The sequence below is a fragment of the Myodes glareolus genome, chromosome 23, assembly GCF_982192425.1.
Source record: "Myodes glareolus chromosome 23, mMyoGla1.1, whole genome shotgun sequence".
Lineage (NCBI taxonomy): Eukaryota > Metazoa > Chordata > Mammalia > Rodentia > Cricetidae > Myodes > Myodes glareolus.
Genome location: NC_142048.1, coordinates 8,542,359 through 8,568,974, shown reverse-complemented (window position 1 = coordinate 8,568,974; position 26,616 = coordinate 8,542,359). Strand labels below are relative to the sequence as shown.

The 26,616-nt window shown below is 41.7% G+C and overlaps 1 protein-coding gene across 2 annotated transcripts; it reads left to right on the top strand.

Moving 5' to 3' along the window:
- The first annotated feature begins 7,964 nt into the window (after positions 1–7,964).
- On the top strand, positions 7,965–16,975 carry Npy1r (neuropeptide Y receptor Y1). Of its 2 annotated transcripts, none has more exons than XM_048442747.3 (3): positions 7,965–8,327; positions 14,307–15,147; positions 15,256–16,975. In XM_048442747.3, the coding sequence occupies exons 2-3, from the start codon at positions 14,452–14,454 to the stop codon at positions 15,706–15,708; spliced, it is 1,149 nt and encodes a 382-aa protein (XP_048298704.1). In that variant the 5' UTR covers positions 7,965–8,327; positions 14,307–14,451; the 3' UTR covers positions 15,709–16,975. The 2 variants fall into 2 exon arrangements, with proteins under 2 accessions (XP_048298704.1, XP_085536467.1); XM_085680341.2 differs by lacking the exon at positions 7,965–8,327 and adding an exon at positions 8,428–8,736.
- The last annotated feature ends 9,641 nt before the right edge of the window (positions 16,976–26,616 follow it).

Below are 26,616 nucleotides of genomic sequence, written 5' to 3'. Positions count from 1 at the left end.
AAATAACTTTGTATAAGTGTACAAATATTGTAAACAGAAATAACAAATATAATTTGAACTTGTATCAATATACAAAGAACTATACCAATGTAAATTATCCATAAATAATAACTCTTAAGTATTCACTCTATTACCCACTATTATTATTAGTGTGAATAAGTTCACAGTACATCATCCATTATCCCATTCCATAATACTTACATTAGCATGGGATAATGACTATCCCATGATGATATAAAAAGTACAAAATTTTCCTTTTTCATACATTTGTTTTTCTTTTTGATAATATTAGTATATCGAAAATTAAGACTCATGTGACATTGAGATGACTCTGAACTTACCTGTTTTCCTTCCCAGGATGTCCATAAATGTGCAAGCCTAATAAGAAAACAGGGTCAGTGGTAACATGCTTGCTGCGCAAACATGACAACCCACGGTTGGATCTTCAGCAGGCATGTTAAAGCTGAGCATGCCATATGCACACATAATAAGACAGGATCCCAAGGGCTCACGGGCCAGTCAGCATAGCTGAAATAGTGGACTCCAGGTTCAATGACAGCGACAGAGGAAGACACCTGAAGTCAACCTCTGACCTGTACACATGTGTGTATAAGCAAGTAGGCACATGCAAACACCTTACACAACACACATGCACACAGGGTCAATAACACTTTATATAAAACACCTTTTGGTATAAAATATTAAGGATATGTGAAAGGAGCAAATTATTAAGAATTCCTCATTTGGAAGACTGGATAGAACTGAAAAATTCAGACTGGGCTATATAAAAAGGCCAGCATAAATATAGGTGGGCTCTTTCCTCCAGTCCCCAAAAGGACTGGAGACTAATCATCATTACATTTGTAATACATAATAGAGCAAATGTGTTTCCATTGCGTGGATTCCCTTTCCAACAGAGGAAGCACCGCTTCTGGGGACAGAAACAGTAATGACCACCTCTACTGTAGGCATTATTATAAAATGCTCACCTGGGAAATTAAGTTGGATTTTATGCATGTTACAAGATGAAGCTGGCTAATTCCCAGTTCCCCATGATTCACTATCAGCTCTAAAGGAAAGCAGATCTGAAAGGGCGAGAGGCGTGGATCACTGGGGAGTCCTAAAACAAATTAGGGAACAACTGTGCCTAGGGTACCATTGTGCTGAGGAACACGTCTGCAGGTCTGCGGTTTCTCTGAGGTTAGGTTGTCAATCCAGTTTAATAATAACATCCATTTGTGGAGGACGGTTCCTAAAATGCTTTGACATGCTCTCAGCTGAGGCGTAGATCTGATACATGAGCTTCAGGAATTGTGGAGTAAGTAAGCTAGGAAAATATCGTTTTACATGGTGAGTAGTGTTTCCTCTAAAATGTCACTATATTAATTAAGTATTTCTATGGTAAATTGTGGTACATTTAAGTCTTAAATACTTAAAAGATGTGGGAAGGGTAATGTCTGCATTTTGGAAAACTTTTGACAATGCTTTACTCTGCGTTGGCATCGGTGGAACAGTAATAGTTAGTACATAAGCTAGCATCTAGGGTTTAAAATGAAACAGTAGCATACTATTGTGAAACAGTGCAGTTATATTTATGAAAGATGTTTTGAAAATATTAACATACAATAGTTTCTGCATAGGCACTTTTGTAAACAACTCAGTGACAATCTTGGGTGCCTAAATTCTCACCACAATATTTAATTGACACCTACTAAGTACTGTTCTTAAGCAACACATTAAAGCTATTAAATACATATCTTTGACGACTTCCAGAGGGATTTTACAATTTATCTTTACAAGTTAATTTTCCATATTTAAAAATGCATATACATATATGTGATACACATACATATACATAACTATATAATCATACACCATATGTATTTGCAGATAGACACATAGCATACCTGACTTGTAGCCATGTTTTATAGCAAGTTAATTGTGTGACTTCAGACAAGCAACTTGATCTTTTAGTGTTTATTTTCTTGTCTAGAAAGGAAAAATGTTTCAACTTGGAGTTCTGGAGCACCGAATAGTTAAAGACTTCACCCCACTAACAAGCAAACATTATAGACATGTTTAGAAATACATGCTTTCCTTTGCAGCTTCATACTGCATGAATACTGTTTCCCCTGTGTTTTAGGGGAAAAAAAGTAAAGACAGAAGGTACAGGATATTATATTTATAAAATTTCCTATCCTTTCTGTTGCTGAGAATTTACAGGTATATTTTTTTCTTTTTCTCAAGAAAGTATGGGTGTCTTACATGTCAACAAATAATCTCTTGAATTATTGTATTATTTAAAATTTTTGTGGTAATGTATATCTACCTATATATGGTGCAGAGATTCCTTAGGAGATGTAATATTGTATCTTGTGACTCCACATACAGACTACCGTTCTTCCCTTTGCAAACCTGCTACTCTCAGTTAGCATCCTCTACAGCTGACTCTTCCTACATAACTTTTTCCATTTGCTACCTAAATTTTTAATGGTTACTATTTTAAATCTAGTTTGAAGTCTAAATATGGCTTTACTATATTTAAGTGGAATGAAAAGGGAACTATTTATTTATGTGGGGTTTTTGTTTCGTTTTGTGTGTTGGTTTGTTTTGAATTCTCTTTAAAAACAATGTTTGGAGAAGCGTTCAAAGTGTTAGCCTGGAAGTAAAAGTTAGCATGCTTGAATCACGTACTCATCCAAAGCGTATGCTACCACACTGCATTCTTACTCACAGTTCTTGCTAGTGTTCAGCTTTTTAAAGTAGGTCATACAGTGAGCAGAAGAAAAAAAAAACTGTGAGACATTTTACCCAGAAGACATTGTAAGCATTTTCAAGGCGGTAGCATCCGTTATTCAAGCTTAGACATATTGGGAAAAAACAGAATCAACACACTTTCTTTATTGGGGTACCTGCCAGGTATTAATCTAGACGCTAAGCTCAGAGACAGGGACAAAAATGACTATCTCAGAGTTATCACAGTGTGCTTGTAGATCCATGCACACAATTACTGGCAAACAATGTAAGTTCCTGCACTGGAAGAAACCCTACTGCGCTCTAAGAATATAACTATAAATGCAAAGTCAGCTTTGAGAAGAGGTTAAGCAGGGATGAGTTGGGGCTTCAACTGAAGTTCAGGGATTATAAAGACAGAGAGGGTGGGCAAGTAAGATGTGGGCCAATAGTGTGAAGGGGGAGAGTGTCCCATCCAGAAAAGTATGAATGGCTCAGGATGACTCCAGTCTCTGTGTGTGGGTGCAAATCATGAAAATGAATATGATTGAAAAGGCTATTTGTACTTTTCTTGAAATATCCAGATTGAGAGCAATCAGAAATTTAAGTTGGGGAGATGTTACTGAACACCTTGGGGGAAAATGGAGCCAGAACTGTCTAGCAGAGAGCAGAGTGATACCCAGCCCTAGGAGAGTGGTTCACAGCCATGGAGGCTAGAAAAAAAAAAGAAAGAAAAGAAAACAGAAAAGAAAAAAACTAAGGGAGAGATTTCAAGGAGAAAAAAATGCAAGAATCTGGAATCAATTGGATTTGAGAGTGTGTGAGGATAGTGCTTGGGTTCTGATAGTAATCCAGGAAACTGGATAGAGATTTGGAGGTTTGAGCACACAAGACAAGTGATGACAAAGAGTATGACGGTGTATTGAAAGTGAAGTGGAAGCTTGGGACATTTAGTGCAATTTCAGAGTCAATCAAGGAGGAAACAGGATCAAGGAAGGCACAAGCTTTATCTAGGTAGTTCTTGGGAGGGATGCAGGTCTCAGCAAGAGACTTTCAGGGACATCTCAGCTTCCACTGAGAAGGAAGGGAGGACAGAAGGACTCTTGAGAAGAGATAGAGAACTGCTGCGGGACTAGGTAGCCTTGCCTCACAGCAGGGCGGCCTGGTTCTCAGAGAGGTTAGAAGGGCATCGGTGTTTTGGTGTACATTATTAGTCAGGATATTTAATCTAAGGCATGGAAAGTAGGTAGGCTACAAATAGCTATAATTATTTTATTTAGACTATGTTTAAAGCAATTACATATTTATTGGATTGATGCTATGTTGGGTCTACTAAAAGCTTCTGACAAGGTGGAAAATTATTCTCTAAATCGCTCCCTGAGTAAGTTTTTGAGAACTTTAATAAAGAGCATCCTCTTTCAGATCAAGAGCAAACTACCAAATTGATTTTTAACATTGTGATGGTTAATTCCCATTGTTGACTTAATAGAATCAAGAAGCACCGCTAGCGAGGCACACCCTTGAGTGTGCCTGTGAGGGTATTTCCAGAGAGAATTCACCGCGTAAGGAAAGCCCATTCCGACGGGTGGTGTCATTGCACTGGCTGGGATTCCAGACCCAGTCTTCAGAGCACCGCCATTCCCCTTTGTCTGCTCTCTAGTGGGAACTACTAACCAAGCCGCTTCTACTGCCATGCTTTCTCTGCTCTGAAGGACTGTACTTCTCTGAACTATGATCCATAATGAAACTTTTCTCCTGTAAGTGACTTTTGTGAGCTATGAGAAACACAACTAATATAGACAGGTTAACTTTAATGTTCAGCTTGACGCAGACTAGAATCACCAGAGGAGGGAGTTTCAGGGGAGAAAAAGATCAGGTTAAGCTGACCTGTGGTCATACCTGTGGGCATTGTCTTGTCAACTGATGCAGGAGAGACCAGCCTGGTGTGGGCAACACCGTTCCCTGGGGACGTGGTCCTGACCTCTATAGAAAAACCAGCATAAAACCATCAAGCTAGCTAAAAAGCAGCATCCTCCATGGTTTCTGCTTCGAGTTCCAGCTCGAGTGTCTCTCCTTCCTTCCCCCAATACTGTGCTGAGAAGTATAACTTCCTTCCCCTAAGTTGCCTGTTTATCATAGCGACAGAGATGAAACTAGAAAGATACCATCTTCACAGAAGAGAGTCTTAGTCGCTTCCCTTAGTACATGTATACTCATGTTTTTACCTAAACTAAAGTTAATTCTGCTTCCACTAGTCAGTTTTCTCAAAAAGAGAAATAAATAAAATGACGGTATGAGCTATTTGACTATACTGAGTTTAGTCATACTGCCTATCTATTGTATTTAATTGCATCTAATATGTGAACTAAAAATATTCTGATACTTTTCAAAAACTTTTTGGATTCCTAAAAATCCTAATCTTTCCCCCATTCAAGACAGGGTTTTCCAGTGTAACCCCAGCTGTCCTGGAACTGTCTTTGTAGACCAGGATGACCTCAATCTAAATGGCTCTGCCTGCTTAGTGCTGGGATTGAAGGCATGTGACACAAGGCCTGACTCAATCTTAATACTCTTAAGTTTCATTTAAAACTCTGTTACAGGTGCTTTCCCTATATTTTCCCAGCTATGATACTATTTAATAGCATAACATGGCACCTTGCATTCTTCGGCCTCATTGTTCAGATCTGTGCACTCAGGGAATACCAGAAGGGAAAACTATTCACACAATCAATTCACATACTATTAACTGATTCACCAGCACATTTCATTGGGAGTTCTAGCCCAATGCACAGAAATTTCCATCAATATCATCCATCTGTGCCTTATTTTCACATAGAGTATTAGTTCCTGTCAAGATTCATCTGAATGACCAGTGTGGAAAAGTCACCTGTGTCAGGGCCTCGCACCATTTCAGAACTTCTCCTGAATGTTTGAATGACAGTGGTATTCCTTTTGTGTTTGCAGGGCTAAGGATCACATATACTAGGTAAGCTTACCACTGAGTCACATCCCAGTCCTGTGTCATGGAATTTTGAAAACTGGGCTAGGCTATTAAAATGTTGTATTTTCTAAGTGATAAAACTAATATTTACTTAGATTTGATGAGTAAAATTTATCTTCCAGTTTATACGACAGAGAGAAACTGTTGGCCAAGGGAATATTAGAATAGGTCATTATCTTAGCCAAGAGTATTATATCAAACTATTGCAAAATTTCAGAAGGAAGTAAACGGAATTTTCTCTCCCTGGCAAAGATGATATTTTTAATCTATCAATCCCAATTAAGAAAGAAGACAACCGATTGTTGGTTTGGGAATAGGAAAAGAGGACTGGAAAAGTGGCTCAGTTGGTAGTGCTTCCCTAGCATATGCAGAACCTTGGCTGCAAGTCCAGGGCCACATGCACCAGGTACGAGATAGCATAGACTTATAATAACATTGCTCAAGATGCAGAGGCAGGGGGATCAGAAATTCAAGAATGTCCTTGGCTACATATTGAGTCTGAAGTCAGTTTGGGCTACACAGACCCTGTCTCAAAATAGAAAAGAAGAAGTCATCGTAAAATTTAGTGCATCTTTTCAGAGAAATTTAAATTATTTTGTCTGTTGTAATTCTCTCATAAAATTACATTAAAGGAGGCTGGCAATCTCTCTGGCTTGTGAACAGGGATCGTCTTCAATGAAGGGTGTTTCTAAAATGATCTAAACATGCTGATGAGCATTTCCAAACTTTATACCCCAAAATTTGTCATTAAAAAAAAAAATCTCTTGAGCTCAGTAATCTTTCAAAGGTTTCTTTGTGAGGTCACTGACTCAGGAATTCAGTTTTATATGTGTCCTTTAGGGGGACTCTTCATGGAAACTGAGGTAATAAAACAATAAACTGCAATGGCCATATCAGTACAGACATTTTAGGGACACTTCATTAATATTCTTGGAAAACACATAAGTACCCAAGTCCAAATTATAGTCTCAAATCCGAAACAGTTCCTAGCATAAATGATATCCCATGAAAACACGTTCTTGGTAAAGAACAGAGCCATTTCACATGTTTCTCTCATGGCAGTCTAAAGCTGGCCGGAGTGATAATGAAATCTGTAGGAAAACTCCAAGAACAGTGGGACTTAGAGGAACAGAGCAGGCAGGAGGATGGGTAGAGCGTGAGTGGGATGGTAGTTCCTCAGTTGTTCCTACTTCCATCCTTGCTGTGACCACTTGTGTGAAGTTTTACTGTTAAATCATTGGAGCAATTTAATGCACATGCATGCCGACTGCTCTATAAACATTGTACATTTAAAATAATCTGACCATAACCCTCTTCCAGCTACATAAAAATACATCCAATGAAAAATATTTTAGATAATTTTTTTCCACAAAATCCCCAGAAATTGTGCACAAACAAACATGTTTGTATTAATAATTAAATAATCTCTATTCAAGATAACCCTCAGAAAAGGAAATAATTTTTAATGGGGTAAGTTTCATGTGATTTCATGTCATCGGATTTTATTGCGTTGTTTTATTTTAATGTCAAATAATCGTGGTTATTTCAGAATGAAGTAGGTACATCATAGGCAACCCCCATTTATTGGGAAGATTTTACTTCTTAATAGTTTGAATTAAAATAAGTTCTATGTCCTAGATAAATCATGCGTTCATGTCTATGTGTTTGTGTGTGCATTACTCAGCCTTGATTTTTCAAAGTGAGCTAAAGATGAGATCGGTGTGTCCAAGCAATTAGCCTGAACCACCTAAAACCACGTCCTCCAAGCACACCCACGACGTTCCTTATCTTATCAGACAAATCACCAGGGAAATTGCATTGACTTTTTCTGACCACCAGGAAAATGCTGGCTTCATGCAGTTCCGGGCTCCGTTCCCCCCTTCCCCAAAAAGGCAACTAGTCGTCAGGAACAAAACTGACTCAAATGCATTTTCTTAGTGAGGGAGAAAAAAAGACTATCAAACGGAGATCCGCTACTTTTGCTTTTTCAAGGTCTTCTTTTTGTTCTCTCAGACTAGAGAAAATAACTTCTAGGTACAGAATCTGAGTGTCACAAAGCCCAGCAAACCCATTAGCCGAGGCTTTGTGGTGAAGTGCATCTTTCTTCCTTCCCGTAAATGACCTCTTCCTCCATCCTCACTCGGACGTAAGCTTAGGCTCTCAGAGAAGGACTTCGCCACAAGATGGCACTGACCTGCAGACAAAGGAAATCGCAGTGGCACTGACTTTTTAAACAGGCTTGTGAAAGCGCCTTCCTCGAGTCAAGGACTAGAGGGGTGAGAGCTCGGTGCATACGGGTCTGGCAGCGTGGCTTATGTTTAACTGCTTTTCTTTCCAGAACTCCTAGGCAACGCACCTCCGAGGTGAGCATCCGAAGTGCGATGTTGGGAGGAGGCAGTGGGGAAAACCTTGGGTGATCCTCGTGGGGTGCCATCACATGATCCAGGATGAGGTGGAGTTCGGCTTGAAGGGGGCGTCTCTTCCTAGCTTCCTCAATCTTTAGGGTTTGAGCAGGAGAAATACCAACGGAGCTTTCCTCTCTCCGGTGACACTTCCCGCTTCTACACGGGCGAACAGACGGATTCTCCACAAGGTAAGTTTCAAGTCGGTGTTTTAAGGGACTTTTGAGAAATCTCTTATTTATGGGGTGAGGGATAAGAGGAAGAATACGGGTGTCTGCCCAGGTTCTGAGAACTGAGCGGGTCGTGGAGTCAGTCTTTCGCTTTGGCTTCCAGTGGGAGCAGGTGGCAGGATGTTCTAGATTGTGGGAAAGGTCTGGGACATTATGGATGTGAGACCTCAAAGGGAGAGGGTACCACTTCTAGAGTTCGCGCATCCCGGTGTCCTGCGGTTGGGGGCTGCCCCCCCCTCCCCCGCCGCCTATTCACTTAGAAGGTTGGGGAATTGCCCGGATTGGTCTTCCCTGCACCCGGGTAGTCTTCCTCATTTTTCTGTAGCAGCTTGGAGCCTCTGCCCTGATGGAGATCCAGGAGTTTTCCTAGGTAAGGTGACGGGATGCACTGGACAGGGGTGGGGGCGCCAGCCTTCTGAATCCCGGAACATTTGTCCTTCTTCCCACGACGTGGGAAAAGGTGGGCGGCCCCAGGCACTAGACCCCGGTTAATGCCCCTGCCCTGGTCTCCTGTGCCTGGCCCTTTCAGGCTGTCCTTTCCCTTGCAAGACTTGAACCTTGTCTTCCTATTTCGGAGTTTTAACCACCCATTTCCTTTTAGGAAGGTAATCATGCTGGGTGCAGGTTAGAATGGACTAGAAACAGGCGGTTTAGCAGGATATCCTGCTGCTCCCCAGGTAGACTGAAGAGATGCTAACGTTTGAAAGACCCATGTTGGGCAAATGAGAGACAGGCAGACCTTATTCGAGCCATGCTTCATTTGGGCTCCTTCATTTCTGTTCTGATAGTCACTTATTTGGGTAGAGGTACCCTGATAGGTCTCTCTCTCTCTCTCTCTCTCTCTCTCTCTCTCTCTCTCTCTCTCTCTCTCTCTGTGTGTGTGTGTGTGTGTGTGTGTGTGTGTGTGTGTGTGTAAGGGGAGATTAGGAAGCAAGGTCATCAAGAAAACTCATACAGTTGTACAATACAGAGGAGTGGTGACACAGGAGTTTTGACTGAATCTACCTGATTTCCCTCTGGTAACTTCTAGAGCATGAAAACCTAGAGGGTGGGGAGAGGGAGTGCAGACAAGGTGTGTCTTCAACTTCCACTGTTTTTCTTCCCTCCCTCCCTCCTTCCCTCCCTCCCTCCTTCCTTCTTTCCTTCTTTATTGGCATGCTCTGTGATTTGCCAAGCCCAGTTGGGTCTTCCCAGAAGCAAACCTACAGGTGACACAGCAGGAGGAGGTGCAAGGCTCCTCTGTCAGTGCTGAGTGCAGAAGTAGCTTTAGCTGTCAGTGCTGGGTGGGCTCCGGAGTGAAGCAACACACACACACGCGCACACACACACACACACACACACACACACACACACACACACACACGGGACAGAGAAGGGGGCGGGGGAAACAGGCTTCTTCTGCAGAAAGTCAAATTCCTTACCCATCCCAAAGACTGACTGCTCTTTCTGGCTCCTGTTTACTAGGGATTCATGTAATTGTTTTAAGGCAGTTGTCTGGTGAACAAGCCCTTCCCCCATTCCCCGGAAGGAGCAGGGAATTATGTAAGTCATTTAGATAAGCTAGCAGTAACTTCTACTGTGTATAGCAAGGCTGTTCTCCCCCCCACACACACCCCAAACAAATGAGGGAATTTGAAGAAAAAAAGCACAGTAGATTAACCCAAAGAGCTGTCTTCCGTGGTAGAAACAGTTCTGTAAATAGCAAGGAAGGAAAGGCCAGCATTCCTACAAGAAATAAGGAAAAAGAACTGTCCTGGAAGGGTAAGAGAGGGGATTAATTTGCCAACTGTATCTAATGTCTCTGAACATACACAGCATCTTTGCTGAGATACAGCCTTTAATTCCTGCAGTGCACAGAGTTGCAAGACACACCCTGGAAGAATAGATGGAAACCATCTCAGCAATGGTGCTTCCCTGACCTTTATTCTTTCTCAGAATTATACTAAGGTGCACAAAATATACCTTGCATCTACCACAAAACTGTTTCCCACAACTGGAATGAGTACTGCTTCCATACTTAACAAAAGAAGTAAACTATTCATTGTCTGTGTAGAGAAGTTAACTTCTACTTGGTGGGAAACTATTCCCTTAGGACCAGTCTAATCAGATGGAATCTCACAGGTATCAGAATAGAGTTTGCAGTATGTTTACTTCAACTCATTTGTAAGAGATGCGTCTTTACAGCCTATCAGTTGAAATGACATACCAGTTTTGTGAATTCCTATAGCTGTCAAAAATAGATCTCATACAAATTTTTCTTTTCTTCCTCTCCAGTGTGAACATGTTGCCCTATGCCCCACGTCCCTCTCCCTGGATCATCGCAAAAGTTAACCTTGCTTCTCTCTGTCTTTTCTTAAATGTGGTGCAAGCAGCAGGTAGACTCATGATGTTTTTAATTTTTGCATTTATTTATTTAGTGATGAGGTGGGCCTGCATGCTAGGATATGTGTGCTATCAGATGACCACTTGCAGGGGGCAGTTCTCTCCTTGCAACATGTGGGGAATGGAGATCCAACAAAAGTCATTAGGCTTGACAGTGAATGAACCATTGAATCATCATACTGGCCCCTAAAGCCTTGATGTGTTTTACGAAAGGTTCCTCTTGTCTGACAGTAAAAGTTAAAGCCTACCTACCCCATAAACCCTGCTGGAAGCCTCATCTCATTTAACTTTCCCAGTGAGCTCCTTCTGGTCCACCTTCATTTCTCATTCCTCTTCTGGGCACAGCAGGTGTGTTTCAGCCTTAGAAATTTTATATTTGTTTTTCCCACCAAGGATGCCAGCCCTGAGGTGCCCACACGGCTTCCTAATTCAGCACTCCTCAGTCTTTGCTGTCTTCTTGGGTACCCAGGTGCCTTTGCTCATCAGCCAGGATTAAGTTGTAATCCCCATCAATCCCAGACCCCTTTCGGCTATTGCACTAGGCCTTTGGACTAATTTATTTTGGTCTTGTCCTTCTCTGCCCATAAGGCTAGAAACTCAAAGAAAAGGTCATTGCTGCCTCCACCAAAAGTATGCCTGAGAAGAAACAGGTGTCGAGCAAATACTTGTTGGATGAAGTTTTGACAGTACCAACCTTAAGACATATTCGAATCAATAGAGGCTGATAAGACAAGTGAATAAAATTGGTTTGAATGAAGGGGGAACGTGAGTTGCTGTTGAGATATAACACCCACCAAAAGAATGGCAGGGGTGAAGATTCAGAAGTATGGTTGTAGGTTGGGATAGATCAGTTAGTTTTCTTAGGACAGAACAGTCACAGCGGAGCTATGGAAGAGTAGAAGACAGAGCGTAGAGCATCTTAAAGTTCCACGGTGAGGCATGGCAATGGTCCACATTTCCTGTGCCTCACACAAGAATCCACATCCACTCAGTGGAGCTCAGGGATAGGACCCCAAGTCAACAAGAATACACTTTGCTACTCTGCTATTGCTATTTTAAATAATGAAAAGCTGTCTTCAACTAGTAGCCTCAAGAGGACATATGACATTGTTTGCTTGACTTATTTAAGAAAGTTGGAGCTTTCTAAACTATAAAGTCATTATCCACTCCTTCAAGGCTCTCTTTCCCACCCTACATGGCATAAGTTAATAACACTCTCTAGGCTTTGGAATTCCTGAGGGGAAAACAATGCATTATCCAACAAGTCATTTCAGATGGGAACATAGAAGAGAGAGTTAGAGTCTAATAATGTCCACACCCGAAGTCTGCTTTAGTTAGGATTTTTATTGCTCTGATGAAACATCATGACCAAAGCAAGTTGTGGAGGAAAGGAATTAGTTGGTTTAAGCTTCCAAATCATTCTTCATTATTGAAGGACATCAAGATGGGAACTCAAGCAGGGTAGGGACCTCGAGGCAGGAGTTGATGCAGAGGTCATAGAGGGGTACAGCTTATAGCTTGCTCCCTGTGGCTTGCTCGGCCTGCCCTTTTATAGAACCCAGGACCACTAGCTTACGAATGGCGTCATTCACAATGGACTGGGCCCTCTCACATCAATCACTAAATAAAAAAATGCTCTTCAGGCTTGCCTACAGTCCAGTCTTATGGAGGCGTTTTCTCCAGGGAAGTTCCGTCCCTTCATATGACTCTAGCTCATGTCAAGTTGATATAAAACTAGCCAGCACAAAGTCATTCCATCCCTGTGCTTTAATGCAACAGTCTGATTTTATGATGGCAACCCTTAGCTTTATCCTCCAGTCTCATCCAGTTAAATTGTGATTTCACAATAGAAAAGACCTCATGTTCAAGAAAGCAACATTGCCCAAAGAAATGTTTATGAGAGGTGTCACTTAAAAAGTAAGTGCATTTCTGCACATTAAATTCCTCATTTTCCTTTCAATAGAAGTAAATCCACACAATCTGAGGCATTGTTCTAAGAAAGACAGGCAGAGAATGGAGCCTCTTAACAGGGGCACAATAGCTAGTTAATTAGCAAAAGAGATCCTTTCCATGGATTTCCTTAGCAAGGGGAGAGGTGTTCAGAGCTTTCTCTTTTCCTTCTCTATAGGAGCTTCTTCTGATCTCTGTGAGGTTGCTATAATTTATCTTGTCAGTAAGACAAGTATGTTTATACTACACAGAAGGGTGAAATTTAAAATTACAATGAAATCACAGCTCTGCTCTGGACACTCACATAGCTGGATGAGGAGAGGGGCTATTTCTTTAGATAAGGTGTTCGAAATCCTTTGAAATCTTCTGACGTGATAATCAAAATCATAGTGTCTTAAAGTTAGAATCTCCCACACAATGGAAAAGCTTCAGGAAAACCTCATGAGGCAGTCAGCACTTTCATGTACAAAGCGCTTGCTTCTTTGGCAAGGAATTTATTCCATTTGATTCAGTTCCTCATGGAGAAATCATTTTTTCTTAAATAAAGTACACCTTTCGGTCCTACTTATAATTTCGTTAGACATACAACCAAACTTGCTTGCACATACTCTGTAGACTACCCATTAAAACATGAGAAGACAGCTCTATAGTCTGAAGAATTCTCTGCATTATACATACGGTTTTGCAAAAGTCATCCTTCATGTGACCACGTTTCTTGGCGCTCCACTGTGCAGATCATCTCTTGTGAAGATTTTTGTTAACCCACCTTTCAAAGCAGTGCCGTGTGTGGTTAGCTGTTACCCCAGCCTACATCTGCACTCACACTTCCATTGTACCTTCTTCGGCGCAGTTTGGCGTTGTTAGAGGTCTCCGTGTGTGCATCATGTTCTTTCTTGTACATTCCCATTTCTGCGATGCCTGAGAAATCTGCTGTTGGCTCCATTTGTCTAACACTTAGGAGGCAAGATGTTTGCAAACACTTTACTGATGTGTAGACCCCACAAAGTCATCATGTAAGCAAGTCCAGTGAATAGCATTTCTGGGGAGCTGGGGGATGTAGCTAAGTTGGTAGAGTGTTTGTCTATTATGCTTGAATCCCTGAGTTCAGTCTTCAACTCTGCCATAATATCAGACGTGCCTGTAATCCCATCACTCAGAAGGTGGGGACAGAAAGATCAGAAATCTAAGATCATCCTCGACAAAAAAGTGAGTTCAAGGCGAGCCTGGGCTACATGAGAGAGACCCTGTCTCAAAAACATTATGGTTGAACTTTAAATATTTTAAATGTATGCTGTACAGCTAGGCAGTGGTGGCACTTACCACTTTCTTCGCAGCACCCTGGAGGCAGAAGCAGGCAGATCTCTATGAGTTCAAAGCCAACCTGGTCTACAGAGTGAGTTCCAGAACAACCAGTATTGTTACACTGAGAAACCCTGTCTTAAAAAGAAAAAAAAATGTTGGCACTGCTTGTGAGAAATTTTCAAAGATTATAATTTTATAAAAGATTATCATTTGTTTATTTACCTTTGTGCCTTAATTTTAGAATTCTGTGAGACAGAATTCATTTTGACTGTCCTTAATAACAACTGGTCTCGACTTGGTTGACAGAGTATTCAGTTCAAGGGAGTGAAGGATCGAGAAGCATTTTGGTGAATAGATTCCAATGTATGGAATAAGAACAACCTGAAGATTTGGCCTGTTTGGAAGAGACATACAATCCATTTGTCTAATCAACAGCAGCAAACCCTGAACAATGAATTCAACACTATTCTCCCGAATAGAAAATGGCTCTTTTCACTACAACAGCTCAGAGAATTCTCCACTCCTGGCTTTTGAGGACGATGATTGCCACCTGCCCTTGGCTGTGATTTTCACTTTGGCCCTGGCTTATGGAGCTGTGATTATCCTTGGGGTCTCCGGGAACCTGGCGTTGATCATAATCATCCTGAAACAGAAGGAGATGAGGAATGTCACCAACATCCTGATTGTGAACCTCTCCTTCTCAGACCTGCTGGTGGCCATCATGTGTCTCCCCTTCACTTTTGTGTACACACTGATGGACCACTGGGTCTTCGGTGAGGCCATGTGCAAGCTGAATCCCTTCGTGCAGTGCGTCTCCATCACGGTGTCTATTTTCTCCCTGGTTCTCATCGCTGTGGAGCGGCATCAGTTGATCATCAACCCAAGAGGGTGGAGACCAAGCAACAGACACGCTTACATAGGCATTGCTGTCATTTGGGTCCTGGCTGTGGCTTCTTCTCTGCCCTTTCTGATCTATCAAGTTCTGACTGATGAGCCCTTCCAAAACGTAACACTTGCTGCCTTCAAAGACAAGTATGTGTGCTTTGACAAATTCCCATCAGACTCTCACAGGCTGTCTTACACGACGCTCCTTCTGGTGCTGCAGTATTTTGGCCCTCTCTGCTTCATATTTATATGCTACTTCAAGGTAAGAAAGCCATTCTCCCCTCCCCCACTGCTTCCTTTTTTCCCTTCTCTGTGTAGACTTTCCCATGAGGTGGATGCTCTGCCTGACTCACCCTGTCTTCCTCCATAGATATACATTCGCTTGAAAAGGAGGAACAACATGATGGACAAGATGAGGGACAGCAAGTACAGGTCCAGCGAGACCAAACGCATCAACGTCATGCTTCTTTCCATTGTGGTTGCCTTCGCAGTCTGCTGGCTGCCCCTGACCATCTTCAACACTGTGTTCGACTGGAACCACCAGATCATTGCTACCTGCAACCACAACCTGCTCTTCCTGCTCTGCCACCTCACAGCCATGATCTCCACCTGTGTCAACCCTATCTTTTATGGATTCCTGAACAAAAATTTCCAGAGAGACCTGCAGTTCTTCTTCAACTTCTGCGATTTCCGGTCTCGCGATGATGACTACGAGACCATAGCCATGTCGACCATGCATACAGATGTGTCTAAGACGTCTTTGAAGCAGGCAAGCCCGGTTGCATTTAAAAAAATCAGTATGGATGACAATGAAAAAATCTGAAGCTGCTCAGAACATATGGTCCCAGGCTACATCTGTGGAAAAGCAAGCACAACCTGCCACATGCTTTCATTACCTGTGCTCCCAGGGAATGGAGAGAAATGGCTTTGGAAAGTCCAGGACATTCTGTGTTGCATTTGACTGCTTTTTATTATGGTTGCCATGATTACTTGGGACCAACATAAGTGGACTTTGTAATCATCTGGCAACAGTTTTGACTAGACTTCTTTGGTGTGTGCTGTGTGTTGTATTTGCGTCTATTTGTCTCTCTGAGCATGTATGTGAAATTATGCATATGACATATTTTCCTGACAAAGATTCCTATATTGTATTTATTAGAGTACATTTCTCAGAAATATTATCATGAGCTCACTTCAAAAGCTGTAGCCACCTGATGTGCCAAGATTTGGGGCTTTCAAGATTTGATGAGATTTCCGGGACACTGGGGTACATTTGTTCCATGCTGGCATCATTTCAGCCTGTTACAAGGGTGACAGTATACAATAGTCACCTTTCAGAATGTGCCAGAGCCAAAAGAGAGTCTAATGTCATCCGGCAGCATGTCTCGCTCTCTCTTTCTCGAGAGGACTGGATTTGTCACTCCTAATTGAGCATCACATAAGATAAAGATATGCAAAGAACACGTGCTCAGCTGTGACTATCACTGGGAATTAGGCAACCCGTACGAATGAAGTGGCAAAGCAGTTGCCTGATTTCTGACAACCAAAGCATTTGACGCTAATTAGTTTAATAAGCAAATTAGTCTTGCGGCAGATAGTTAAGTTGTATCCACAGGACTTGATAGTGGGGAGGTTTTGCCTCGTTTAAGAGCGTGCAGCACTGTCAAGATCTCTGGCACAAACACGTGACTCTGAGTGTGTTTCCAGCTCACACTGCACAGAAACATAAGATGCAATTTCCACGCAGCAGTGCCTACATAGTAACTAGTATTTCTCCTGCACCGTTTATCTTTCACAGCAGAGGACGCGCGGACAATGTGAAAGAATGTTCACCTCAGCTAGCAGGTGACCATGCCTAACTTTCACACAACCAGCCTGTCCTAGCTTGTATAAACTGTGTGACATGTTTTATAATCATGTACGATTATACTGTAGAGTACTGAGTAGCCGTGTCATACTAACACATTTACTTTCACATGTCTTGTAATCATGATTTAGCCTCAGAAAAGAGATTTTGAAGAACGGTCCATGTATTGTTTGATGTTAGAAGGGCAAACACTTTCTGTATTAAAATCATTTGGGCTTTTTCAGAGGAGTCTGTCTTGTGTTTCTCTTGAGACACCCTATCTTCCTATTCATGACTTCCCTTCCATGATACAGTAACTCCCCCGTACCCAGTATCAATTTGCTGGTGAAACTGTCTATTCTGTAATCACTGAGGGCTGATTTGCTTTACTTTTCTAGATTTGAAAGATTCCTAAAGGCAACGACTACATAATAATGATGGCCCATGGTACATTTAACACAGTGACAAGTAATTAGGGTGTTGTTTTAAATCTATTTCAGTGGCTGACAAGATAGCTCAGTAGGTGAAGAACTAGCTGTACAAGCGTGTTGTCTGGAGTCCAATCCTGTGTCCCGTGTATGTGAATGCTGGGTGGGTGGAGTTCCAGTGCTTCAGGAAGGAGAAGATCAAGGATCGTTGAGACAAGCTACACAGCCCCAGCCAGCTCTGGGGTCTGCGAAGTGAAAAGCAGCTGGGAGACACACACAGCATCAGTCTCTGGCCTACATATATATAGGCCACACCCAGCACAAAATCACATCCACACACTCATGAACACACACATTCATACCACACATAGGCAACTATCTGCATGCATATACATATGTATATATAATTTCTAAAGCAAGCTAATGAATGCAGGCAAAATATCTCAATTTCCATTGTGTCCCATGGATTTGCATCTTGGTGTTTTCTTGGATTCTCCTCCTTAATGTCCCTCTTTACTGCGGGACACTTTCTCTTCTGCTGTATTAGTTTTACCCCCGAATGAAACAGCAATGACCTTTTAGATGTTAGGATCTGCCCAGGTGAGAGAGAAAATTCAAGAGCCTCCTTCTCCTCCTCCTCCTCTCCTCTTCTTCTTCTCCTGCTTCTTCTTTTCCCTTTGGATTTTTGAGACAGGGTTTCTCTGTATAGCTTTGACTGTCCTGGAAGTAGATCTGTAGACCAGGCTGCCCTCAAATTCAGAGATCTGCCTGTTTCCCCCTAAGTGCTGGGATTAAAGGTATGTGCAGCCACTATCTGGTTTATAACCAGTTTTAAAGATTCATTGAAAAATATCACCTTTAAAATACCTGAAACCTGGGATTCTTACTAGTTGGCATTTTTCTGCTTCCAGAAACTAATGGGAAACTCTTTCTCTACTTAGGTGCCTAGACACCGAGTGTTACTGGGGAGCATTTGTAACGCACAGGTGTTTCTCTGGTAGGACATTTTCTGAGATGGCCATTTCTAGGTACTTGCAAGACTATAGATTCCTTAAATGCATATACATAAGCAACTGAATACCAAATTATTCTGTTTCATCCAAATATGTAGATGAGCTAACAATTGAGTCAAAGCCAGCACCAATGTGTTAGATTTGAAGCAAAAATAAAGGACTATGTTAAAGGCAAACTATGGAAACATTGAATTCTTAAATTCCCAAGAAACTATTAGAATCACAGTGCTATTAATAGTGCTTATTTGAACTTGGATGAACTGATGATTACTAGAGTTTTACAGCTCTAATCCAGCAAGCACTATGTCGAGTCTGGAAGTCCTGAGTAACACCATTGCCATTCTACACACGAGGAAAACAAAGTGCACACTGGAAGTACACATGACACAGGAATGCAATCCACATGCGATTCACACTACTATGCTAATTACAGACCTGTGGTTGTGGTTCCAATAAGGTAATCTGGAAGGATTGTAGGACAGCTCTGTTGGTAAGGTGCTTGCCTGGCATGGATGGAACTCTGAGACTGGTGGCACAGGGGTGGGATCCCAGCACTCAGGAGGTGGAGGCAAGGAGGAGCAGAAGTTCAAGGCCACTCTCAGCTTCATAGTGAATTTGAGGGGAGTCTTACCTTTGGGAGACCTTTTCTTGAGAAAATATATTTCTCCCATTTTCCTGAAGTTCACATTACCTGGTAATAACAACACTGAAGGTGCAGAAAATTTCAGAGAAGAATGGAATAAAACAGAAGAGTGGAGATGTGCCTGTGGCAGCTGTGTGTTTGTTGTCACCTTCAGAGTTTGAGAAATCTACTAGAGTATCATTAAATTATACATCTTTGTTGCATTTCCTTACTGTAGACTAGATATTCTCATCCCCTATCTGAGCTCACGCATTCTTAGTGAACTATGACTGCATAATGCACACACAGTTACAATAAAAATACATATGCTCTGTGACATAGGCGAAGTACTCATCTATTGCTGGTGCGAGTACCAACTCATGCAGCCACTATGGCAATCAGTGTGTCAGTTCCTAATGATGACAGGAATCATTCTAGTTCAAGATCAGCTATAATATTTTGGGTGTATGCTCGAAGGATGCTGCATCCTACCACAGAGGCACCTGCTCAACCTTGTTCACCGTTGCTCTAGTCATAAAACCAGAAACTGGAAACAACAGATGAATGGATGAAGACATACCTTTACACATAAAGCACGCTTTCACACAATGGAGTATCACTAGGCCATTAAAAAAGTGGCATTGTGAAATTCACAGACAAACAGATGAAACTAGAAAAATCATCCAGAGTGAGGTAGCCCAGAACCAGAAAGACATAAGGTATTTATTTGCTTGAATGGGGATATTAACTATGAAGCCAATGATAACCATCCATAGAACCACAGAGGACAGAAATAGAGTAAGGGACTATATGGAGCAGATAGACCTCATTAGGAAAGGGAAATAGAATAGTTATGGATGGAGAGGGGCTAGGATGAGAGTATCTTGTGAAGTGGAGGGGAGAGTTGGTTGAGGGAGGGAATACAGGGAGACACAGCTAAAATTAAGGGGCATCTGAGAGGTAGTATGAAAACCTAATACAGCAGAAGCTTCCTAAAATATACACATACATGAAGGGGATCAAAATGAAATGCCAAATAATGAGGGAGCAGAGTCCAAACTGTCCATCTCTTGTCAGGAAAGCAAGCTTCCAATATTGGAATAGAGTGCTATCTAATTGAGTTGCTGGTTAAATGTGTCCCATGGGGAAACTCAATAGCCCAGTCTGTTGCCTAGACAAATGGGATGCTCTCCACAAACTGACATCAAAGGCCCACTGCTGAAGATGAAACCTACGCAACTCACTGAACATACAGAAGTTGAGTTGATGCCTATAAAGAGCCTTCATCCTTATGTTCTCTCAGGTGCAGGAACGTATTCTGCATGGCACCAAAAGAGAAACATAAGCAGCAACCCAACTACAACCCTTTGATCTACAATGGTGTCCTGCCTGCCAGATACACTAGGACAATTGTAGCACAAAGCTTATAGGAGTAACCAGTCAATATCTGATTCGACTTAAAGCCCCCTCCGTGAAATGGAACCTGTCTCAGTTAGGGTTTCTATTGCTGTGAAGAGACATCATGGCCATGGCAACTCTTACAAGGGAAACATTTAATTGGGTAACTTACAGTTTCAGAGGTTTGGTTCATTATCATGATAGTGGAACATGGTGGTGTGCAGGCAGATATGGTGCTAGAGAAGGAGCTGAGAATTCTACATGTTTGATCCACAGACAACAGGAAGTGATCTGAGACCCTAGGTGTGGCTTGAACATATATGAGAACTCAAAGTCTGGGGCTGGAGAGATGGCTCAGAGGTTAAGAGCATTGCCCGTTCTTTCAAACTTCCTGAGTTCAATTCCCAGCAACCACATGGTGGCTCACAACCATCTGTAATGCGGTCTGATGCCCTCTTCTGGCCTGTAGACATACATAGACAGTATATTGTATACATAATAAATAAATATTTTTTAAAAAAAAGAACTCAAAGTCTGCCTCCACACACTTTCTCTAACAAGGCCACACATACTCAAACAAAACCACACTTCTCGATAGTGCAATTCCCTATGGATTTATGTGGGTCAATTACATTCAAACACCACAGAATCCACATCTGACACTTCTTGGTGACCCAGAAGCAGAGACTAGATAATTCCAGGACCTATGATAAAACCCAAACCAAAGACTACTTATCTGAAAAAAAATCAAAGAAACAAACAGCATAGTGGCATAATGACTCCTAATGACCTTCTGCCATACCATAGACCCATGCCTTGCTCAGCCATCCTCAGAGAAGCTTCCTTCAGCAGCATATGGGAACACATACAGGAACCCACAGCCAGAAATTTTGCAGAGAATCAGAGACCCTGGAACACTCAGCCCTAAAAGGGATGTCTCCATCAAATCCCTCCCTTCAAGGCTCAGAAAACTCTACAGAAGAGGCAGAAAGAATAGAAGAGCTGGAGGTAATGGAGAACACCAAGAAAACAAAGACCTCTAAATCAACATGATCAAAGGTCATATGAACTCATAGAGACTGAGGCAGCATGCACAGGGCCTACACAGGTCTACATCAAGTCGTGTGTGTGTGTGTGTGTGTGTGTGTGTGTGTGTGTGTGTGTGTGTGTGCATTTCCAGTTTAATATTTTCTGTGGGATTCCTGCAGGTGATAACTAATGGATCTCTGATTCTTGTGCCTTCTCTTGAGCTCTTTTCTTGTTTGTTTTGTCCAACTCCATTGTGTTAACTTTTATTTTCTTTTATTATATTTTATTCTGTCATGTTTGGTTATTATACCTTACAAAACTGTTCTTTTCTGATGACAGATGGAAGGGATGTGAATCTGGATGGTATGGGAGGTGGGGAGGAGAAATTGTAATCAAGATATATTATATGAGAAAAGAATCTATTTTCAATTAAAAAGGGAAGAAGAAAATACAATTCCTCATATGGTAAATGTGGCTGACATGTGGCTGAGGCTCTGAGACATGACATGACTGAGGCTCTGAGAACATCAGAACCCCCTTGTAACATTGCTGCAATTCAGTGTGGTCATGGGCATCCTGCAGGCTTTTCTTCAGTCCAGGGTAGCCTTTGTTCAGCAAGCAAGGATTATCTACAATTAAGGTAGGTTTCCAATGTGACTTCAATTCTTCTGTAGATTCTGTATTTTCTTTAACTAGGTTTCTATAACCCACCAAGCAATGTTACAGTTACATAACTAGAACAATGAGAACTTTTTCTATTAGGGTGAACTAATAAAATTTTCCAAAATCTGTTAATATGATAAGTTTTCGTTTGGTATGCATATGTTAGTAGTTGAGTATATGCCATACATTGTTTGGAATGTGTGTTTATGAATGGAATGTGCTGGAGCTGAGGAAGGAATAAATGACTGCAATAAACACAAGCTGTGGAAAAGCTATTTTCCTGTAGGTTGGCCCTGTATCAATTCATTTTTTCTCTGTATTTGTGCATGTGTGTAGTCAGATAGATAGGTGATGGATGGTAGATGATAGATAGATAGATAGATAGATAGATAGATAGATAGATAGATAGATAGATGATAAACAAACATTTGAAGTTCTTAAGTGGGTTTGCTTCCTTGTTCATCTTTTATTACATATAAAGAAATCTCACATTAACACCTATCACACAAAGCCCTGTATAAAGTATTATTTTCCTTCTTTTATAGAAAAAGGAACTGAGACATAAGAGGTTAAGTTACTTGGCCAATGTAACTTAGTAAATTCCAGAGCGAGGATTCATATTTGAGCAGGTTAGTTTCTGAGTCTTCTGACAGTCTTTTCAAACAGTGTTCCCTGAAAACCTGCACTGCAGGCCTGCCTCTAACTGAACTCCACCACTTCGGCCTCTGCACTGTCCAGTTTTGAATCCACACAGATTCTACCAACGAAGAATGTCTTCTCTATATTGTCATAATCTCGCTTGGAATTCTTCTCTTCTTCATCTTCTCAATCATTCTCTTTCTCCTTTCTTTTTTTCTTCCTCCTTTTCATTTTTGTGGTAGTGGTAATTGAACCTAGAGCCTCATGCGTGCTATGCAAAGGCTTCTTCCTCTAAGTTATATCACTAGCCCTTTGGAGAAAGTTTATTTGGAGACAAGATCTCATTGAGTTACTTCATCTGGTTTTGAACTTATTCAGCAGTGTAGGTTAGTCTTGAATCTATAATTTTCCTGCCTTGACCTCCCAAATAGCTAGGATTATAGACCTGGGCCACTACGTTCAGCTCTTCAACAATCTTGAATGATCTCAGACACAGTTTTAAAAATAAACATTGTCACAGCTAGCCCTTGATATCCGAGACCAACTCCTAGTCATGATCATTTGGTACAGCTACAGAATTGAGACATAAATCTAGTTCACGCAAGGATGTTATTATAAATCTCTTTTCCCATTTCTTTTCTCATTTCCTCAGCTCTTATGGCTGATAAAATACCTAATCTTCCTAACTTCCTTACCAATGCTTTAATAATCTTCTGGGAGCATTTTCCCAGGGTGTCTCTGAATCTTTGAAACTTAATTAGTTCAAGCTTCTTCTCTGTGTGTATAGGGAGTGGGGATAGGAGCAGAGAATTATCCTACAAGGATCCATATTCTGGTCCAAAGGCTTGAAAATCAGCATCTTTGCTAGCAGGACAGGAATAGATGCCCAACAGATTCTAGAATCTTGACTCTTATCTAGGAGAGAAAGAGAAAGGTTATCGGTTAAAGCTGGTGACTAAGGATAAATAGTAATTTAACTCAAGGCAAAAAAAAAACCAACAAAAAACTAAAACAATAGCAGTTGAGCCTTGTAAACCTTGCCTGTCACCAAGCAGTCTTACAACCATTGTCTGTATTTCCTTCTTTTTTTTAAAAAAAAAAAATATTTTATGTGTTTGAGTGTTTTGCCTGCATGTATGTTTATGTACCATATGTGTGAAGTACCAGAAACATAAGCACTGCAACTCAGGTGGAAAGGTATTCTGGCAGTTGGGAGCCAAGGAGTGCCACAAAGTCACTGTAAGCATAGCACTTTACAGCTCTGCTACAGGGAAAAATTTCCCCAATGCAAGTGCAACAACTCTGTTCAGACAGGGGAGAGTTTCCCCAACAAACTTTGCTCTAGTCTGCTCTGGAGAAGAGTTCCAGCTCCGCTCCACTAGAGGAAGTTTTCCCAGCGAAAGGGTTACAGGTCTGCTCTGTTCCGGCGAAACATCACACTGCACAACAAACTTCACTCAGAGATTTATTAGGAAGAAAGAATCTGGGAAGGTGCCTGCCTGTAGTGTGAAAGGCAGCAGCACACTGAACAGAGTACAGAGCTTATATAGGGGTTCTTGGTGTGTGTGTGTGTGTGGAGTGTGTGTGTGGGGGGGTGGCTTGGGATTGGTGGATTTTTGTTGCCTGATTCTGGAGCAAGCTCAGGGATTGGTGGAATTTTGCATCCTGCCTCTGGGGCAAGCTCAGGGCCTTGTAGGATTTCAAGGCCTGGTCCTGGGGTGAAGTCAGGGACAGGGTGTTTTCTCCTTGGTCCTAATCTTGGGTTTAGGTAAAGGCAGGTTGTTTTTTTCCTTGTTCCTCTTTACCTCACAAGAAGAGAGTGACTAATCCCCTGGAATAAACATTACAGAGGGCTCTAATGCTCATGTAATGTGTGGGTGCTGGGAATCAAATTCAAGTACTCTGGAAGAGCAGCCAGTAAGTTGTGATTTCGGTTCTATTGTCCATGTTTTCCAACATAAGAACATTGTAAAAGTGTGTGTCGTTACATATCTGTTCTGTCAAGAATATTGTGACCTTCATTCCCATTTGCTCTGTAATAAGTTATGAAAATTGTAAAGAATTCAGACTTATGAATGTTTTTACTATTTCATTATTAGGAATAATTGCTATACCACAAAATTTTCATTTCGAAGTGGTGTAATTCAGAGACTTTTAGTTCATTCATATTATCCTACAGCCGTTTTTATCTAGTTCCAGCATGTTTTCATCATTCTAAAGAGAAACCTGAATTTTCTTAGGCTGCTTAGAAAGACGTTCCAACTTTGTTCCAATAAGCAAAGAAACTGGAAAAATGGAGAAATCAAGAACTCTTCTTAATTTCAGAGAATGTCTCGCATGCTGTAGGAGAGATAACCAACACAGAGACTCAACAATGCAAGGCAAACTAGATGGAAAATACCTGTAAGTCAGTGCCTGGTAGGGAAACCCCGACTACGGTCTGAAAACAAACTTGCAAGGCACAGTGCGGGACCCCACTGTTACAAGTTTTATCTGCAGAATCTGGAGCACAGTCTCGCAGTAACTGACAAGGAAATCCATTTGTGACAAGGGCCAGGAAAAGGAGATAGCTATAAGCAGACTACCAGAACACCCCATTCTTAAAAGAAATGGTTAATGCAGAACGTCATATCAGATCAAAGTCCAAGCATACAAGACTGATGGGCACTCAGCCTTCAATGGAGCGTTATATCCACCACCATCCCAAGGCACAGTGACGTCACAAAAGAAAGGACGGTAAGAACTTCAGGACTGGGAGATGACAGTGGCATGGAAAAGACATGCCATTGCCACTGTAACCATGAACACAGCAGCCACAGCGGCAGCTCCTATTCCCTCATCCAATCTTTTCCCTGTCCCTCCTCTTTGTCCTCAGTTTCCCCTTTGCAGTCATGGAGACTGGCCCTAGAGCCTCATGTACGCTAAGCACAATGCTTGCACAAGATTGGGAACAAGACTGGGAACACAGGAGCTGTTGATGAGACCTCATCCTTCCTGGGAGCTAACGATGTTACTGGAGGAGGGTGTGTTGCTTTCTCTAACTCTGGAAGACTAGGTGGGATGAAGTGATTCAGAGGAAAAGGAAGAGGACAAGCAGAGGGTAATGGCGTAGGTATAATTTCAATGCATTTAACTGTCAAAAGGAAACTGCTTCACCAGAGTGCAAATCCATTAGACAAACCACGTGGCCCAGTGTCAGCTACTCCTTACCACCCTGGCCTACCTGAGAGAAGAACAGGTAAGAAGCATGTGTGAATTTCATTGTCCAATCAAACTTTGGGACTAACTAAAGAATATTTACACACACCTCACACATCACCACAGTATCACTCAACATTCTTTGATAGCCCTTTTCTTTACAAAGTGCCTCACATGCAGCTGTCCAGGACAAATGGCAAGCAAATTACCAAATGCAACAGAAGGAGCCTCAGGTAAGGCGTGGATGTTGGAATTATCATGCCAGAGTGGAGCATCCTAAGAGCTCTGCCTGAGGGAGTAAGCAGTATGCTGGGTGGCTGCCGATGCAAACAGAATAGTATGACAACAGTAACAAGCTACAGAGAGTAAAATCACTGTAAAAATCAGTGCACAGCAACTTCCCCGGGATCTCTAAAGAGATGTGAATGAGTGAACAGTCTCTAAGCTTGATGATCTGTCAAATGAGACAGTTACAACAGCAAAGCAGAATGAGGAAAGCAGGAGAGAAGAAAAGAACACTGTTGTCAATATTAATAATCTCCTAAATTCCATGTGTCTACTGAAAATAGTTTTTTTCGTGTATGATCTATTATATTTCATTCATCCATTTTTATATTGCTGGACAACTGGGGGTGGGCAATTTGAATATCCATGTATTTTTATATGAGAATGTATGTTCTCTATCCTCTTTTATGTGTTCCAAAGAGTGGAATTGCATGTCATCAGGTATTCCATGTTTAAATTTATAAGAACCTGCCAGTTGGTTCCACAAAGCAGCTCCGTATCTCACACGCCTACCAGCAGTTAACGGAGGCTCCAGCTTCTCATTTGTTTGTCCCTGATGATGCTCATCCTAGCAGATACGAAGGGCCACCTCACTGTAATGTTGATGGAC